The sequence below is a fragment of the Tetrahymena thermophila genome (assembly GCF_000189635.1).
Source record: "Tetrahymena thermophila SB210 genomic scaffold scf_8254435, whole genome shotgun sequence".
In the NCBI taxonomy this organism is placed as follows: Eukaryota; Ciliophora; class Oligohymenophorea; order Hymenostomatida; family Tetrahymenidae; genus Tetrahymena; species Tetrahymena thermophila.
Window position 1 is genome coordinate 336,021 of NW_002476216.1, and position 20,798 is coordinate 356,818.

The 20,798-nt window shown below is 19.1% G+C and overlaps 4 protein-coding genes across 4 annotated transcripts; 1 reads left to right on the plus strand and 3 right to left on the minus strand. All coding sequences in view use genetic code 6, as the record gives it.

Moving 5' to 3' along the window:
- Positions 1-3,531: 3,531 nt before the first annotated feature.
- On the minus strand, positions 3,532-9,404 carry TTHERM_000656209 (hypothetical protein). The gene is made up of 18 exons (XM_012799702.1): positions 9,317-9,404; positions 9,213-9,262; positions 8,949-9,035; positions 8,679-8,768; positions 8,407-8,496; positions 7,909-7,998; positions 7,524-7,613; positions 7,225-7,314; positions 6,858-6,947; positions 6,634-6,723; positions 6,325-6,414; positions 5,528-5,617; positions 5,215-5,304; positions 4,903-4,992; positions 4,424-4,513; positions 4,157-4,246; positions 3,899-3,988; positions 3,532-3,732 (listed from the first exon to the last, which is right to left on the minus strand). Exons 1-18 carry the CDS (start codon positions 9,353-9,355, stop codon positions 3,642-3,644), a joined length of 1,527 nt encoding a protein of 508 aa, XP_012655156.1. The 5' UTR covers positions 9,356-9,404; the 3' UTR covers positions 3,532-3,641.
- Positions 9,405-9,739: 335 nt separating this feature from the next.
- On the minus strand, positions 9,740-15,620 carry TTHERM_00656210 (kinase domain protein; the record flags this gene model as incomplete). The annotated part of the gene is made up of 18 exons (XM_001032252.2): positions 9,740-9,830; positions 9,995-10,084; positions 10,272-10,361; positions 10,531-10,620; positions 10,925-11,014; positions 11,234-11,323; positions 11,575-11,664; positions 12,761-12,850; positions 12,988-13,077; positions 13,283-13,372; positions 13,586-13,675; positions 13,842-13,931; positions 14,123-14,212; positions 14,624-14,713; positions 14,894-14,983; positions 15,180-15,266; positions 15,479-15,528; positions 15,582-15,620. The coding sequence occupies 18 exons, from the start codon at positions 15,618-15,620 to the stop codon at positions 9,740-9,742; spliced, it is 1,527 nt and encodes a 508-aa protein (XP_001032252.2).
- A 1,866-nt stretch (positions 15,621-17,486) lies between these two features.
- TTHERM_00656220 (hypothetical protein) lies at positions 17,487-17,831 on the plus strand (the record flags this gene model as incomplete). Its single annotated transcript, XM_001032253.2, has 1 exon — positions 17,487-17,831. The coding sequence occupies one exon, from the start codon at positions 17,487-17,489 to the stop codon at positions 17,829-17,831; it is 345 nt and encodes a 114-aa protein (XP_001032253.2).
- Positions 17,832-20,297: 2,466 nt separating this feature from the next.
- On the minus strand, positions 20,298-20,705 carry TTHERM_000656220 (hypothetical protein; the record flags this gene model as incomplete). Its single annotated transcript, XM_012799703.1, has 1 exon — positions 20,298-20,705. One exon carries the CDS (start codon positions 20,703-20,705, stop codon positions 20,298-20,300), a length of 408 nt encoding a protein of 135 aa, XP_012655157.1.
- Between the last annotated feature and the right edge of the window lie 93 nt (positions 20,706-20,798).

Below are 20,798 nucleotides of genomic sequence, written 5' to 3' on the forward strand. Positions count from 1 at the left end.
ATTTTATAATTTATCATAAAAATACACATCAAACAATTTAAACTATCTTTAGTTAAATACTAATTCTGATATATATTTTGAGTTACTAATTTTCTTAATATTAATTTTTATTCAAGGAAGGACATGAATTGTATTTCTTTCAAAAATAGCTGACAGATAAATAAATAAAAATATAATTAGTTAGTTAGATATATAGATAGATTGATAAATAGATATTAAAACTAATGATTTTTTTAAGAGGAACTAGAAATTTTCTAAATAAACCTTTGCTTAGAGTTAAATTACATTAAATTTTATTTGTTTAGATATTTTCAAAGAATAATTTTTAGATGAATTTATTTAAGCGTTATGATTCTTTTTAAAACTTTGAAAATACCATTTATATCTCACACAATATTAAAGACTTAAAAAACGCTTATAAGAAATTTTATAGTAAAAAAGATTAAGTGCTGCTATTTAACATTAAAAGCCATAATAAATAAATAGTCAATCAATATACTAAAATCTTTAAGAAAGATAACCTTTACATCTTATACAGTTTTTTAAGTTGAATTTATTCTCCATGATTTTTGTTACTTTTATTAATTATTTAAACAAAATTAGATAAGCAAAATAAAATTTAAATATTTTATAAATTAAACCAATCAAATTTTTTTTTTTGTTTGTATGTATGTATGTATGACCTTATATTAAAAAATATTTGATCTTACTTAAATTCAAGAACAAGCATCACAAGGCTTTTATTCTATTTTAATTGTTTGCCTAAATCTAAAATACCCTAATCAGAGACATTATAGTTAAAGCTTTTTATTTAGATTACATATGATGATTAATGTACATTAATTAATATTTATATATACCACAAATAGAGCTCCAAAAACTTCAGAATTTTAGATTATGATAAAGCTTAAGCAATACCAGATATTCCTTGATCGCCTAATTTATTGAATCTGTTTTTGAATACATAAATTAATTAAATATTTAATTCTGGAATTTTAAAAAGCTTTTGAAATAAATTTTATTTATTTATTAAAAAGGAATGTAATTAGTAAGCTAAGCAACTCAAACAAAACAGTTATTCAATCTAGCTAATTTTAAAAAAAAAATTTAGATTTCACATTCATAATTTCCATTCATTTTGTTTATATGTATTACAAAAAAAGTAATTCTTTTAAAATCCCATAGCAATTTATTTACATGTAAAGAAATCCACTCAAGTAATTTATGAATTAATCAATAAATTTGTTTGTGTTGAAAATTTATTTTTTGGTAAAAATAAGAAAAAGCCAAATCTAATAATTTAAAAAGTAGATTCTTAGAAAATTCTTGATAATATATTTAGTATTAATTGAAATAGTTTGTTGAAGTTATTTAATTTGTTTATTACCAAATACCTTTCTATTTAAATAATATGAAATTCATCATTCAATTTATTTTTTTTATAGATTCCATATTTATAGCTTCTAAATAACTTTATTAAGTTGGTAAGCAAAAATAAATTGTTTTTGCAAAAAATAATTTAATTTTCTTCTACTTTTTATGAAATATATTTTGAAAAAGTAAGTTATTTTTTTTAAATTTAAACAAACGTTTTATCTATCAAAAAGGAGTTAATTTACCTTAATATAAGAGATATATAAGTCAGATTTTTACACAATGTTAAGGATTTACTTAGATTAAATATTCCTAAATCTTGAATCTGGCAAAATCTTTTTTAAATTAAATTTTTTTATTTTTGGGCAATTTAGAAAAAAAGAATTTATTTATTTTATATTAATTTTACGAAAGGTCAAGAGTGAGATATTTTAAGTTTTTGCTTTAATTTAAGTTATCGCCCAGAAATATAGCACCCCTATCTCCTATATCAAGTTTTCTATTAAATTAAAAAATAAAATCGAAATATTTCATAATTAATTAATTAAATTAGATATTTATCAAAAAAAAAGATAAGAAATATTTTATTTTAAATTTAATCATATAATACTATAAACAGAGTGTTAAAGTTTGAATTTATTTATGCTATCCAATATTAAAAGCTAAATTTTAAATGCCTTCTTGATTAATTAAGTTGAATCTTTTTATTTAAATCAAAATATTTTAAATAAATTTATATTTATAAATTAGCTTTATTTTTTAAAATTATTCATAAAAATTAATAAATAAATAAATAAATATTTTTCATATTTAATTAATTGTTTTACCCGATATTAAATGTAAAAATTGACAAATTTGAAAATTTGTTAAAAATTGAAGCTGTATCAGATACTCCCTAGTTTTTTATTTAGTTATTCCTATATTAATTCATTAAATTTTGTTCAAAAATATATTTTAATTTCTTAATTAGCTACTCTAAATTTAGGATTAGGAGGTTTAATTGTTTGCTGTTGCTTAATCCATTAAATAATTTCTTGAAGCCTGTGTCTGAAATTTTATTATTCCTTTTCAAAATTTTGAGGTTCTGAATATTTTTTAAATTAAAAAAAATTTACTTTAAACTTAAATTGAGGCTAATTAAGTTTTCGAGTTATCCAATTGCTTCGCCTAAAAAAGAAACACTGTGATCACTAATTTAGTTATACCTATTTCAAATAAAAAATCATTCTAAATACATATTTGAGTCAATATTTTTATCTTAATTAGATCAAGCAAATTACCCAAAATTTAATTCTAAGCTAATTAGTTTTTTACATTTAAATAATCTTTTAGTTAGGTTAATTAGGCCTTGGTCATTAAGCTTAGATTCTCTTTGAAATATTTCAAAATTAAATAATTTATTTATTTTTTATTCATTCTATAAAATAACTAATAAATAAATAAATAAATAAATAAATAAATAAAGAAATTTACTCCAAAATAAGTTTAAAAATGATAAGGTTTTAATGATTGGACATTTCTTGGCCTATCTGAGATATTTCAATATCGCTGATCTAATTTCTTTTTAAAAAAGAGTAAATAAAATTTATTTATTTTTTAACAAATAAATAAATTAAATTGTTCACTTTTAGTTTAAATTAATAGTTAACACTTCATCAGATTTTATACAGATAACCTTTTGATATTATAAAATGTAAATTTATTAGTTTTATTTTGATTTTATTTATTACTTTATTTGAAATATTTAATTATTTTTTTATTTTAGTACTCTTTTATTTGCAAAAAATTAATCCCATATTTTAATTTAATTTTCTTTTTTTATGTTAAATTAAAAAAATTATATTTTAAATAACGCAAATTATTTATTTTCTTTAACAATATTTATACTGTAAGTTCTCATTAATTCACCCCAAATTAAGAAAAATTTTTAAAAAAATGTTAACCTCCAATTTGCATCCCAAGCTCCTATTTATTGAAAGTTAGCTATATTTTAATTCATAATTTATGGTAGATAAATTAAGTATTTATATATATATATATTTTATCTCCTAATATGTATATAACATTTCATAATAATTAAAGCAAATAAATAAATATTAACAAAAAAAAACAAATAAATAACAATTCATCAGTGTAAAAAAAATTAATTAGAGAAAACATATTTAAATAGTAGATAAAAATTGATATTCTCAACATTAAATAAAACAAACAATACAATTAATCAATTAATTCAATAAAAAATAATTGAATCAAATGCCATTAATTATTCATAAAACTAAAATAAAGACAACTAGCTTTTTTGATTGCAGACACTTTATCCATATCTCCAATTATTCTTCATAAGGAATACCACTATCTCTTTAATTATTAAATAAAAAATTAAAAAATAAATACTTAATTGTGTGGAAAATCAATCAAGTGTTTCAAATTTAAAAAAGAAATAAAAAACTAATTTAGAAAATTTTATTGTTTTTAATCAATATTACAGAAAAATAAAACAATTAAAATCAATATAGCTTTTTACTAGAGTCTAAGTTCCAAAGTTGAAAGATTAGCACACTTTGCTATACCAGAGGCTAAATCTAAAGCGCCCTTAGAATGGATATCATTGTAACTTTTAATATATATATTAAATTTATTAGTTTTCATTAAAAATATTAAAATAATCAAAGTAACTAACTACTGACCATTAAAATTAAACAAAATCAATAGATGTGTTTTATTTTCTAAATTAATTTAGAGATAAATTTATCAAAGGTATCAAATTTACTAAAAGCTTTACCTAAGTTGTAGTTCCAAATTTTAGAGATTATGGCAATTAGATAAAGCAATACCTAAGTCTAATGCAGCTTATTCACCAATAGAGTTAAATCTTTTTATCAATTCAAAACAAATCGTTCAGTTAAAAACAAAAATTAAATAAGAATTAGATTCCAAATAAACGAAATAAATAAATAAAAAACATGATAAATAGTGTTTGATTTATTAAAATTAATTCTTAAAATAATAAATAAATAAATAATAAGACAAATCGAACTTATTTATTTACGCTAGATGAAGTGATAAATTTGAGATATTACCCCAGTTTGGTAAAACAAAAATTAAGTCCGATATAGATTAATGAGTAATTTAACTTTTACTTTTTATGCATTCAAAATAAATAAATTTAAAATTAATAAGAAATAAAACAATTGTAAAAATTTATAATCTTTAAAAGTATTAATTAAGCTATAATAAAATAAATATTCAAATACAATCAAAAAACAAATAAATCAAATAAAAAAAGATATATTTAAACTCTTCATAAATTAAGAGAACATTCACCGTATTTTTTAAGACGATTTTGTAGCCCTTAATTTGAAATCTCAAAAATTTTTCAAATCTAAAATTTTTTTTTGGACCTTAATGTAAAGAGGTAATTGACTCTTAAATAATAAGGAGTTGTAGTTTATTAAAGAAAAATATAATGTGGTAAAATAATTTTTTTAAAAAGCAATAGCTTAACCGTTTTTAAATAAATTAAGTTACTTGATAGCAAGTGCTAATTTAGAAAGTTTAGTACAATTTTTTAAATTAGAGGTTATGCTTGAAACACCCTAGTCACCAAACTAATTATAACTTTTTTGTATTTTCAATTTTAATATGTTTATTTTTAACAATGAAAAAATAAGAAAAAGTCAAAATCATTTTTAAATTTAAAAAATAAACTATCTATCTATCTATCAATCAGCTCAAAAAAATTATTTGAATTGAAGATCTTTGATAAAAAAGTTTATCATTTAAAAATAACAAAATCAAAAATAATTAATTATATTAGTAATAAAAAAGGATCGATCCTACTTTAAATTAAGAGTCAAGCGTGAAAGATTTAAGCAATTTCCTAAAGAGGAACTTAATCTTGATACACCTTCATCTCCAATTAAATTATCACTTTTTTTGTTTAAAATAAATTTATTAGTTAGTTAGTTAGCATTAAAATAATACAAAATAGTTTAAAATTGAAGAAATCAGAAAATATTATAAAGTAAAATTACTATCTAAATAATTTAAATCAGCAAGTAGTAACGAAGGAAAATAAATAATTAGATTTTTATTTTAAATTAGTTTTTAGATAAAGAAATATAAATAAACTTTAAATTTAAATCATTTTTACTCTAGTGATAATGTCAAATCGGAGAGTCTAAAGCATTTTCTTAATGCTTCACCTAAGGTTGAAACACCTTTGTTACCAATTTAATTCTAACTTTTTTTATTATTTTATTTGAAAAATATAAATAAAATGTTCAAAAAACAAAAAGTTAAATTTTAAACAAACAAACAAACATATTTTAAATGTATGTATGTATGTATGTATGTATGTATGTATGTATATTGCTTGTGTGTTTTTTTGTTTGTTTAAAGCTTTAAAAAAATTAGAAATATTAAAATTAAATAAAAATAAATGTCAATATCATTTGAAATTCACATCGTATGTATGATGATTAAACAACTATTTCGAATTGAATATAGTTTTTTCATAGATAATTATATTTTAATTTATTAATTTATAAGATCATTACAAATTCTCCTTCAGTGAGAGTATCAAAAAATTAGAGCGAAATCGATATATAAATTTTCAAGATTAAAAAAGTGAATTTAAATTATAAAAGAAAGTGACTTTTTTTGTAAGATGTTTTATCTAATCAAAATTTGAAATATTTTCAAAATAAATAAATATCGAACTGATCAAGTCAATTTTACTTTAGATTTTCACAATTATTCTCATTTTTTAAATTAAGATAAATAATTGCTGGTTTTAATTTAATAAGCAAGCGGATTTTAATCACAAAGTTCTAAAATAAAGCGTAAAGCAAACAAAATAAAAATAAAATAATGAGCTAAGTTATTAAAGAATTATTAATTAATTTTTTTAAAGAAGCAACATTTAGTATTTTAAAAAAATAATTTTACACAAGGTTTAGCTACAAATTAGAGAGATAAATGCATTTTTCCAATACAGAACTAAAAGATGATATTTCCTCGTCACCAATTTATGTTTTTCTTTTTAATATTTATTAGATAAATTTATTATTAAGATTAAAAAGTGATAAAAAAATTAACAATATAATTTTAAGTTTAAAATTGAATAAAGTAAGATTGAATAAAATTAAAACTTTTTAAAAAATTGAGTCAAAAAAATATTTAATTAGAAAATCATATTTCTTTCTAAATTAATTTTAATATTTAAAAATATAAAATAATGAAGAAAGAATCTTATGCTTGAAATTAAATATCAAGTTTGTGAGGTTAATGCAGTTTGACAAATCAGAAAATAAGCATGACAGACCTTATCCATTAATCTAATTGTTCCTTTTAATAATACAAAAGAAGAATGAATAAATAAGAAATCAAAAATAAATAAATTTATATTTAAAAACTAAAGCTGAATTATATTAAATTTCATTAAGAAAAATAAACAATTAAAAGTAAAAAAATGTTTATACTCAAGATAAAGTGTCAATTTTGAGAGATTAATATTGCTTGTAAAAGCAGAACCTAAGCCAGATATACCCTATGAGCCAAATTAATTGCTTCTTTTTATAAATTAAGCATAAATTAATAGTTAGGATAGAATTGCTAAAGGGAATATGAAAAAGTATTATGTGAAAAAATTAAGAGCAAGAAAAAATAAAAAACTAAACGAAAAAAAATAATTTATAAAATAATGAAATCAAAAATAATTAAAATTAAGTAAGTAAGTAAGTAAGTAAGTAAGTAAGTAATTAAGTAAGTTAAATAAAAACCTAAAGTAAAGATTTTTTAGATTTAAATGAAATTTTCTTAAAAAATGATAATAAATTCTGATTTTACATGAGATCAAGTGACAAATTTGAAATTTTTTTGCAGTTTGCTAGTGCGATACCTATAGCTGATACTCCTTCGTCACTTATTTGATTGACACTATAATTATTTATGAGATATTTATTAGTAATAAATATAGAAGAAGAATAGGAAATTAAGTTTCAAATAATAAGTTAGATATAAAAAAAAAGAATATATTTGCAGTAAATAATTTAAAATAAATTAGAAATAAGTGAAGTTAGTTAGTTAATAAGTAAGTTCATTAAAATAAGAAATAAAACAACCTAAAAAAAATAAATTTTATTTACGAGACATCAAGCTTCAAATTTGAGAGATTAGTGTAAGTTGCTAAAGAAGAACCTAAGTTTAAAGCACCGTGATCACTTATACCGTTGCTTCTTTTTTAAGTATTCAGTATTAATTAATAATAAACAATTAAAAACAAACATCTTTAAAAATTAAATGGTTTAAAATAAATTAATTTACAAAAAATTGAATTAAATTTGATCGAAAAAATAATTTAAAATGCAAAATAAATTATTATTTAATAGAAGCTAACAAATTGTTAAATAAAAAAATATAAAAATGGCAAAAAATTATACAAAAATTTTATTATAATAAATCTAATTAAATCAAATTTAATTAGGATCTTATTTTTTTCAAATTAAAGTTTATTTATGAAATAGGAATTACGAAAGATTAAGTGTTAAGCTTGTCAGACATGTAATCTTTGCTAAGACAGAAGTTAAACCTAATACACCCTTATCTCCAATATTGTTTGATCTTTTTATATATTAATTTATTTTAATTAGTTAGTTAGGATATAATCAACATTATATAAGAAAATTAATCTCCAACTTGATCATAAAAACAATTTAAATATTAAAGTAAAATATTTATTTTCAAATTATTGTTTCAAGGTAAATAAATAAATATTAGAGGTCTCCTTACAAAAAATTAATAAATGCAAAATTTATTATTTCAATTAAAATTCTATATATTATCTTTCTAATAAACAGTAAATGCTTAAGAGTTAAAATTTAAACTCGAAAAATTTAAAATATAATCAGATTTTGATTGACAATCATGATAAAAAATAAAATATCTAAACTGGAAGTAAACAGTTTTTTTTAATTCTCCATTAATTCATATGCAAAAAATACAGAATGTTAAAAAATAAGCTGCTTTTACTCAAGAGAAAGTGTCAAGTCTGTGAGATTTGTGTAGGTTTCAAACGTAGAAGCAAAGCTCAGTATACCTTCCCCACTAATGTCATTTCCCCTATTGATAAATTTAATGCAAATTTTTTGACGATAAAATTAAGAACAAGAATAAAAAATAAGATGAAAAAGATAAAAACTAAAACAAAAAAAACAATAAAATGGTAGAATGAATGTTAAATTAACTTTAATTTATTTTATTTTAAATAAAAAAATTATAAACTAATAATCTCTATGATTTACGAGAGATAGAGTTTCATTATTGAAAGGTTAGGGCAATTTTTTAAAGAAATAGCTAAGCCTGTTGCAAACTCATCTCCGATATAACAGTTTCTTTTGAAGTATTAAATAAAAATTGAATTGCTGAAAATGCAGGAGTTAAGAAGAAAAATTAAAAAAATGAAATTAAGAATATAATTTTAAATTTAAGAAAATAGCAAAATCTTAAGAATATAAATTAAAAGAGTATAATTAGTTTTAAATTATATAATAAATTAAATAATTTAGCATTACGAGATGTTAAGATTTAAACTTGAAAGGTTTGTGCATTTTTCTAAACCTGAGCTTAATTAAGGGATTTATTCTCCGTAAATTTAGTTCCTTTTAAGTTTATTATTTTAAATGAGTATAAAATCAAAAAAAATATATATATATAAAAATTCTAACCGAAACAAGTGATATATAACAGTAAAAATAAAAAGTAAGAAGTTAAAATAAATTTTTCTATATTTTTATTATTTAATTTAAATTAATTTAATTTTTATTAATAATATTTACCAAAGATTGAGCTTCAGATCAGTATGACATTCAAATGAAGAGCTTAAAAACTTTTATGATAATAAAAATATTTTAAAATAATCAATAACAAAAAAAAAATTTACATCATAAAGCTCTGTAAAACATTTTTTCATTTATATCATTCTTCTTTTTAGAATACTAAACAAACAATAAATTTTTTTTAAAACTAAAGTAATTAATTAATTAAATACATATATATCTAGATACTTTAATTTTTTGAAAATACTTGAAATTATTGATTCAATAATATATAAAATCCAAGTAAATATTTAATAAATAACTAAAAAATCTATTAATAATATGTGGCATATTTATAAAACATTACATAATAATTAAAACAAAGAAATAAATATTGATCAAAAAATAAATATTAAAACATTTTTTTATTGATAAAAATTCAATTAGATAAAAAATATTTAAATAACTAATAAAATTGTTATCCTCAACATTAAATAAATACATTTAATTCAATAAAAGAATAATTTAATAAAAATATCTTTAATTGTTCATAAAACTAACATCATGACAACTAGATTTTTTTATTTCAAAATCTTTGTCGATATGTTAAATAATTCTTCATAAGGAATACTAGTTTCTCTTTAATTATTATATAAAAAATTTAAAAATAAATTAATTATACTAAAAATCGAAACTAAGCTTTAATTCATAAAAATATGAAAAAAACAATAGTAAAAAAATTTTATTGCTTAAAATTAATATAAAGAAAAAATAAAACAATTAAAATTAATTCATATTTATACCCTATTCTAAGTTTCAAAGTTGAAAGTTTAGCACACTTTGCTAAACCAGAGGCTAAATCTAAAGCACCATTTAAATTAATACTATTGTAGCTTTTAATATTTACACATTAAATTTATTAGTTTTCATCAAAAAATATTAGAATAAAATAATCAAACTAACAATAAATCATTAAAATTAAACAAAATAATCAAAATAAATTTATAAAACATGTTTTATTTTTCTAAACTAATTTAGCGATAAATATATCAAAAGCATAAAAATCATTATAAATTTTACTTAAGATCTAGTTCCAAATTTTAGAGATTAAGGCAATTAGATAAAGAAATACCTAAGTCTAATGCTGATTATTCATCAATAAAGTTACATCTTTTTATGAACCAAAATAAATGATTCAATTAAAAACAAAAATTAAAAATGATGTAGATTCCAAAAAAAAGAAATAAATAAAAAATATAATAAATAGTGTTTGATTGATTAAAATTATTTCTTAAAATAATAAATAATAACACAATAAAAACAAATAGAACTTATTTACGAGAGATTAAGTGATAAATTTGAGATATTAGCCCAGCTTGGTAATGCAAAAATTAAGTCTTAAAAAGATTAAGTAGTAATTTCAATTTAACTTTTTAAAATAAATAAATTTAAAGTTAATAAGAAATAAACTGAAAGTAAAAATTTTAAATTATTGAAAGTTTTAAACTATGATATATATAATAAATTCAAATACAATCAAAAAACAGATAAATCAAAATAAAAAAGATATTTTTAAACTCTGCATTAAAATTTTATTTTTGGTCCTTAATATATATATAAGTAATTAACTCTTACTTAATGAGGAGTTTTAATATATTTAAAAAAAATATATTTTGGTAAATTAATTTTTATATAAAGCAATATCTTAACTATATTTAAATAAACTATTTTACCTAATATCAAGTGTTAAACTAGACAGTTTAGTACAATTTTTGAAATTAGAGGCTATGCTTGATATACCCTAGTCACCAAACTAATTATTACTTTTTTGTATTTTCAATTTTAATATGTTTATTTTAAACTATGAAAAAATAAGAAAAAGGTAAAATCGTTTTTAAATTTAAAAAATAAACTAATAATCAGCTCAAAAAAAATTATTTGAATTAAAGAGTTATGAAGAAAAATTTACTTTTTAAATTAAACTTTATTTAAAAATAGAGAATCCAAAAATAAAAAAATAAATATAAAGGGATCTATCTTACCTTAGATTAAGAGTCAAGTGTGAAAGATTTATGCAGTTTCCTAAAGAGGAACTCAATCTTGATAAACCTTCATCCCCAATTAAATTGCCACTTTTTTGTGTTTAAAATAAATAGATAATTAAATAAATAATAAATAAATAAATAAATAAGTTATTAGTTAGATATCATAAAAAAAATGTGAAATAAAAAAATAAAAAATAATTTAAAATTGATTTTATTTTTTAAAAATAAATAATAAAATAAAATATATTTAGAAGTGTAAATAAAATAAATCAATAGAAAGGAAAAAAAACAGATTTTTATTTATAAAAAATATCAGCATTAAATTAAATTATTTTTACCATAGTGTTAATGTCAAATCAGAGAGGTTAAAGCATTTTTCTAATGCTTAACCTAAGGTTGAAGCACCTTCATCGCCAATTTAATTCGCTCTTTTTAAAGTTTTAAGATAAATTTTTTATTTTATTTAAAAAATGAATTTTAAAAAATAAAAAGTTAAATTTGAAACAAGTATATTTTAAATTCATGCTAAGTGTAGTTTGTGTCTTTAAAAAGAAATATATTAGAGTAAAATGTCAATCTTATTTGAAATCCACATTTTATGATTGATGATCGAATGACCAAATTCAAATTGAGTTGAGTTTTTTCTTAAAAAATTAAATTAAAATATTTTATAAGATCTTTGCATGCATATAAATGAGACAGACTATCAAAAAAGTATATAGAAATTATTTGATACATTAATTTTTAAAGTTTAAAAATGTAAATTTAAATAAATTGGATGGATGGATGGATGTTTTATCCAATCAACATTTGAAATCTTTTCAAAAAAAAAAATATAAATCTAATAAAATCAATTTAACTTTAGATTTTCACAATAATTCTCATTTTTATTTAAAAGATATTTTAAGAAAAATAATTATTAGGATTTATTTAATATATAAAATGACTTTAATCACAAATTAAAATAAAGTGTAAGACAAACAAAATAAAAATTAAATAAAGAGCTAGCTGAAAAAAGAATTTTACGTAAGGTTTAGCTACAAATTGGAAAGTTTAATATATTTTTCCAATACAACACTAAACGATGATATTTCCTAGTCACTAGTTTATGTATCACTTTTTAATATTTTTAAGATAAATTAAGTATTAAGATTAAAAAAATTAATGATTTTATTTTGGTTTAAAATTGAATAAAATTTTTAGTTATCAAATATATTCAAAATTTATAAAAAATAAGTAAAAAATTTAATAAGAAAATAATATTTCAATTAATTTTAATATTTAGAAATAAAAACAAAGAATTAAAATCTAATACTAGAGATCTAATATCAAAGTCGTAAGGTTAGAACAGGTTGACAAATCAGAACTTAAGCATGATAGACCTTATCCATTAATTTAATTGTTCCTTTTAACATTTGCAGTAAAAAAAACAATTAGAAAATAAGAAATAAAAGATAAATATAATTAAAAATTAAAACTTAATTTAATTTAAACAAATAAAGCAATTAAAAGTAAAATTTCTACTAGAGATCAATTGTCAATTTTGAGAGGGTAGTACTGTTTTTAAAAGCAGAACCTAAACCGGATATACCCTATGAACCAAACTTGTTACTACTTTTTATATATCATGCATAAATTAATAGTTAGGATAGAGTTGATAAAGGAAATAAATATGAAAAAAAAAAAATTTTTTAGATTTTAGTGAATTTTTTAAAAGAAATAAAATAATTGATAATAAATTCTTATTTTACTGGAGACCAAGTGATAAATTTGAGATTTTTTTGCAGTTTGCTAGTGAGATACCTAGAGCTGATACTCCTTCGTCTTATATCTCATTGACACTTTAAATATTTAAGAGAAATTTATTGGTGATCAAAATATAGATGAAGAATTAAAAAGTAAGAAATAAGTATCAAATAAAAAGTTAAATATAAAAAATAAACAATAAGTTTGGAATAACAATAAATTAATGAATCATGTATTAATGAAATTAAAAATTAATCAAAAAAAAAATAAAACAATCAAAAACAAATAAACTATTTTTACGAAGCGTCAAGCACCAGACTTTAGAGATTCATGTAAGTTGCTAAAGATGAACCTAAGTTTAAAGCACCCTGATCACTTATACAATTGTTTCTTTTTAAGTATTAAGTGTTAATTAATTAAATATTTTATTAATAAAAAACAATTAAAAACTAAAATCTTTAAAAATTAAGATGAAAATTGAAGCAAAAGTTTAAAATAAATTATCCGACAAATAATTGTCTTAAATAAAATCAGCAAATTAATAAAACGTGCAAAATAAAAAAAATTCAACAACAAAATCAAAATTAGTAAAATAATTTTTACGAGATATCAAGAGTCAAGTTTGAGAGATTTTGAATGCTTGCAAAAGAAGAGGTTAAGCCTAATATTCCCTCATCACTAAACCAGTTTCTCCTTTTTATGTAATCAATATCAATTTATTAGTTAGTATGAAAGAAAATAGTCAAAACATTAAAATTAATTAAGACACTAAAAAGAAATGAAAGTATAAGTTTAAAACAAATTAATAGAACAAGACAATAAAAATAAAATTATCAAAAATAAAAAATTATTTTTTTACTTAAGATTGAGAGACAAATTTGATAGATTAATGCATTTTGATAAAGCTGAACCTAAATCAGTTACACCCTGCACATCAATTTAGCCTTAACTTTTAAAATAAATAAGCTAATTTATTATTAAACAAAAAAAAGGAAGTAACATTTCATTGTAAAAATTTATACAAAAACTTCATCATTATTTGATAATGATAAATTTAATTAAATTTATTCAATTGGAATCTTATTTTTACAAATTAAAGTATCAAAATGAAATAAAAGTATCAAATATTAAATATTTTACGAGAGATCAAGTGTTAAGCTTGTAAGACATGTAATCTTTGCTAAGGCAGAACTTAAAAATTGTGCACCCTTATCTCCAATTTTATTTGATCTTTTTATAAATTAAAAATATTTTAGCTATTTAGAATGTCAATTATTAAGCTCTAACATAATCAAAAAAGCATAAAATAATTTATTTATTTATTTTCAAATTATCTTTTCAAACTAAATAAATCTTAGAGCTTTCCCTAAAAGAAACTAAAAAATGCATAATTCAACATAGAAACTAATTTTTGCAATTAAAATTTAATTTTTTTAAATCTTATTCAATTTTATTGTTTGTTTTTATAAAAGTAAGTAAATGCTTAAAAGTTAACACCAAAACTAGAAAAAACTAAAATAAAATTAGATTTTATTTTGACAATCATGATAAAAAAAATAAAATATTATCAAAAACAGAAAAAAAAACTATTTTTTTAAAATTCTCTAATCATTTATATACAAAAATAGTGAATATTTTTACTCAAAAGAAAGTGTCAAATCTGTAAGATTTGCGTAGGTTTCAATTGTAGAAGTAAAGGCAAGTATACCCTCTTCACTAATGTCATTTTCCCTATTAATAAATTTGATTTAACATAATGATTAAATTAAAAAAAATTATAAAAAATAAGATAATAAAAATCAAAACTAAGATAAAAAAGTAATAAATAATAGTTATAGAATATGTTAAATAAACTATAATTTATTTTATTTTGAATATAAAAATTAAAAACTAATAATCTATCTGATTTACGAGAGATATAGCTTCACTTTCGAAAGCATAGGGCACTTTTTTAGAGCAATAGCTAAGTTTGATGCAAATTCATCACCGATAAGGCAATTTCTTTTGAAGTATTAAACATTAAATTGCGGAATATGCGAAAGAGTTAAGAAAAAAAGCTAAAAAAATAAATTAAGAATGTAATTAATTATAAATTTAAGAAAAAGAGAAAAAATCTAAAAATATAAATTAAAAAAATATTTTTCTTTTAAAATTTTATAATAAGCAACATTTTCAAAAGTTAATAATTTGGTATTACGAGATGTTTAGATTTAAACTTGAAAGATTAGTGCATTTTGCTAAACCTGAGCTTAATTCTGGGATTTCTTCACCGTCTACTTAGTTCCTTTTAAATTTATTGAAATTAAGTTTAATATTTTAGATGTAAATAAAAACAAGAAAAAGTATTAAATATAAAATGAATCCAAACTAAAAATTAATTAGTGGTAAAATGTATAAAAAATTAAAATTAAGAAGTTAAAAAATAAATTTTTCTATATTATTTAATATTGTAAATATCAAATTTAAATTAATTTAATTGTTATTAATAGTATTTACCAAAGATCTATTTCCAGATCAGTATGACTTTCAAAAGATGAGCTTAAAAACTTTTATGATAAAAAACATATTTTAAAATAATATATAACAAAAAAAAATTTACGTTATAAAGCTCTTTATAGCATTTTTTCTATTATATCATTTTTTTTAGAAGACTGAGTGAATAACAAGCAAATTTTCTTAAAACTATATTAATTATGAATTTATCTAGATACTTTAATTTTATATCAAATGTTAATTTAAATGAAGCAAATAAATTATCATGAGATCAAATTTTTTAATGTTTTTAGAAAGATAATCCTTAATTTAATGTAAATATTTAAACTATTGATACATTAATATGTAAATCCAAATATAGATAGTAGTCGAAAACACATACATACATACATATTTTTAATATTCTTCAAAAATAATAATTTTTTTATTTTTTTAAATTTTTATTTAATACCTTAATTAATTTTTGCGACCTATTATCAAATTTCATTTGTATAATTTAACATTTTTAAATATATCATTGATATCTATTAATTGTGTAATTAAAGAATAGTAATTGTAAGATTACAAAATAAAAATTATCTAATTTATTTTTAGATGTAAATAAAAATACAAAATGCAAAACACTAGAATCAAAACTTACTTAAATAGTATTTATTTATTGCTAATTTTCAAATTTGTGTAAATACGATAAAATAAATGAATTTATGTTGAACCTTCAATGAATGAAATCATCCCATGCCACAATTTTATTAATTTTAAAATAATGTAGATAATATACAAACAACTTGAACTGGAATGGCTTTAATTCAACCTGTAATACATACTAACGCTTGCGATTAAATTAATAAATTCTATTTGTATCATGCTTACAGATGGTCAGTGGTCTAGGTTGCTAAAATAGATAAATCATCATGATTTTACTCTTAAAACAAAGCTAGCTAGCTGCCTACCTTTTTATTCATAGCTTTGTAAAAACTAAATCTATTATGAATTTATTTACCTTTACAATACACTACATATTAGCAATAATTAATTTTTAAAAATTATCAATTCAATATTATTTTGATTCATGTAATAAAAATAATTGACATTTTATATTTTAGTATTTATTTATAAAGCTATTTATAATAGATAAAATATTCTGTGTATTCTACTAAATACTTAACCTGCAAAAATATAAATTAGTTCAAAATCCTTTTTATTTAATTAATTTTGTTTTCTGATTAGAAATTTAATCAAATTTCTTGTACTTTCTTATGCAAAAGAAATTTTAATAATTTAGATTTCCTAAATTCCACTATTTGTAATACATTTAAAAAATAGAATGAGCTACTGTAATTATCCATAGCTTTTTAATAACCTCTATTGAACCCTGAATCTCTCTCTACTCTTTAGTGTATATTTATTAGGGTAATTTAAGAATTATTAACACCAAGTATCTATTTTTATTTATTAACATATACCTACTATTACATTTTACTCACACCTAATACCAAATGTTTTTTTTTCATATACATTTTAATTGCATTATTAAATTTCATTAGCATAATTTAACATTTTTAGATAAATCATTTATACATATTAGTTATTTAATTAAAAATATTAGGGCCAAGATGATAAAATTAAAAATTATTTAATTTATTTTTTGATGTAAATAAAAATATAAAATGCAAAACACTAGAATGAATTAATGAATAAATTAAGTATTAACCTAAAAAGCAAAAACAATTAAAATAATATTAATAAATCTAAATTACTTTAAGCAAACATCTATCTCAATTTAAAAATTATTTATTTGTTATTTCTATATGCAATAGTATTTAAATCAATTAATCAATTTAAAAAAATTATAAAAGAAATTCCTTTTTCGTAAATATGTATGTTCCTAATACAACAATCATATATATGAATCAAAGCAAAAAGATTTCAATAAAAGAAAAAAAGATAGAAAAGAAATTTATCATAAATAATTATTTAAGAAACCAATTAAAATAAAATTAACTATTCACTTATGATAAAGATTGGAAAGATATTTTTAATTGCAGTAATGGTAACTGCAATAGCTGCTCAACAATCATTGTGTTAGCCAAAAAACCGTATCCAATGCTTATTTTCAAACTTGTGTATATGGAATACAAATGGAATTTGTGTTGAATCCTAAGTGAATGAAATCATCCCATGTCATAATTTCATTAATTCTGAAGAATGTGGACAATATTCAACTTGTACTTGGAATGACTTAAATTCAACTTGTAATACTAACGCTTGTGATTAAGTTGATAAATTCTATATCTGTAAATCTTATAGAGAATGTTAATGGGTCGATGGTGTCGGCTGCTAAAATAGATCATCATGATTTGATTGATTCTGAAAACAAATCTAACTAGCTGCCTACCTTTTAATAGCCTTATAAAAAATAAATAAATGTATTATATATTTACCTATATAATTGACTATATAATAGTAAATATAAATATAAATTTAAAAAAACTTTCAATTCATTATTATCTTGATTCATGTAATAAAAATAATCTGTATTTTATATCATAGTATTTAAATAATTACTATTTCATCTGTTTTTAATAGATAAAATATTGTTTTTACTAAATTGTTTAGCCTGTAAACAGAAAAATTAGTTTCAAAATGCTTTTTATTTAATTTTGTTTTTTGATTAGAGATTTAATCAAATTTCTTGTACTTTCTTATACAAAAGAAATTTTAATAATTCAGATTTAATGGCACTATTTTATAAAATTTTTCAAAATAATGTGAGCTAATTAAATATATATTTTATAAACTTTACAATAGAAATTCGTAGAAATGATAAATAAAACAATTTAAAAATTAAAATATATTTAGCAACAAAAAGTAAATAAATACATCGATACATACATACTGTAATTTCTCATTAATTCTTACTTTATTTACTGTAAACAAATAAATAAATTATGACTTAATAAAATTTTTGAATTTTAGTGTCTTAATTAAAAAGTGTCTTAATTAAGAAGAATCTACGGTATAATGCTATCCAGTTCATCATATTTTAATACCTGGATTAGCAATACTTCTTATTAACTAAATTTCCATAAATTTCTATCCAATATTTTTTAAAACAAAATAAATAAAAAATGATACAATAGAAAAAATATTTTAACAATCTACAAAAAGTTAATATTTAATTTTTATAAATTAATTGTTTCAATTTACTTTTATTAATAACAAAAGTTTACAAACTCTTCACTTTAATTGATTTAGGTTCTACATATTGATCTGAATAACAAGTATATTTGATTTATTAATATTTTTTTTTCCATATTTTATTTATTTAATTTTGAAAAGATTTAAAATATTATTTTTCAAATTTAAATTATCATCTATTTTCATTGTTAATTTATACAATATTTTTTAATTATTTTAATTTAATATTTATTATGATAATTTATTTTTTATATTTTTCTTCTTTTTTTCCTTCTAACTAACAAATTAACTACACATTTTTCTTCAATATTTAAAAAGGTTGAATTAAATTGGTGAAATTGGTATATCTAGCATAGTTTCTTGTTTAGGAAAGTGCACTAATCTTATTAATTTGACACTTGATCTAAGGTAAAAACAGTTTATTTGTTTAGGATTGTGATATTTTTGAATATAAAAATGAATTTAAAATAATAAAACTCTTTTAATTTATTTATTTATGAAATTTTTATTTAATTTATTTAATCTTTTTTTATTCTACTTATATTTATATATTTCCTCGTTTATTAGTTTATTAATAAACTCATTTTTTCATTTTCAACTTTTGTAATTTTACTAATAAGTTAATTAATTAATATCTTATTATTTCATTCATATATTTTCATTGTTTTTTTCCTTTTAACTAACAAACAAATTAACTATAATATTTATTTTTTATTTAATATTAAAAAGGTCAAACTAAATTGGTGATTAAGGCGCATCAGACTTAGCTTCTGGTTTAGGAAAGTGCACTAATCTCTCATATTTGATACTTGATCTAAGGTAAAAACACTTTATTTGTTTAATATTGTGATAATTTTGAATATAAAAATGAATTTTAAACAAAAAACTCTTTTAATTCATTTATTATTGAGCTTTTGATTTGATCTATTTTCTTTAATCTCTTGTGTTTTTTATATTTTTATATGCTATTAATCCTCATTTATTAACACCAACCTCCCCCCCCCCCCAAAATTTTTACCCTCTGGATGGAAATCTCCCATTTTAGCCCTACCTAGGTTGACAGGTCGGTGGGTCTTATTGAGGAAATACGGTATTTTAAAAATTTTGGATTCTATTCAATATCATTCTAAAAAATTTTTTCTTGGGTGTTAATATGTTCGGGTGTTAATTAATAAGGATTGATAGTTTTTTTATCTATTTGTTTGTTTTTATTTTAATTTAAATAATTTTTTCATTTTAAATTTTTGCTTCTATTATTAATTAATTTCTTATTATTTCATATTTTTTCTTCATTTTTTCCTATTAACTAACTAATACTTTAACTTTTTATTTTTTTTCTATATTTAAAAAGATCGAATTAAATTAGTGATAGAGGTGTATCAAGCATAGGTTCAGATTTAGTAAATTGTACTAATCTCTCAAATTTGATACTTTATTTAAGGTAAAAATAATTTATTTGCTTTAAATTGTGATTTTTTTAATATAAAAATTAATTTAAAACAACATAACTAATTCTTTTAATTTATTTATTTAAGAGCTTTTCATTTGATTTAATTTTCTTTTTTTATATATATTTACTTCTTTGTATTTTGTATGATAGTAAATTTAACTGATTTTTTCATTCTCAACTTTTACTTTTATTATTAATTAATTTGTTACTTTTTTCATATTTTTCTTCAATTTTTTCTATTAATTAAATAATAAATTAACTTTATATTTGTTATTCAATATTTATAAAGGTCAAATTATATTGGTAAATTTGGTGCATCAAATCTTGGTTCTAGTTTAGGAAAGTGCACTAAACTCTCAAATTTGACACTTTAATTATGGTAAAAACAGTTTTTATTTGGATTGTGATATTTTTGAATAAATAATTAATTCTTTTAATTTACTTATTTATGAGCTTTTTATTTGATTTATTTTTCTTTATTTTATTTTGCTTTTATTTATTTATATTCTTATTTATTTATTAGTTAATTTAACACATTTTTTATTTTTATTTTTTGAATCTATTATTTACTTACTATTTCATATGATTTCTTCATTTTTTCCTATTAACTAACGAACAAATTAACTCTATATTTTTTCATCAATAATTAAAAAGGGAAAATATGATTGATAATGG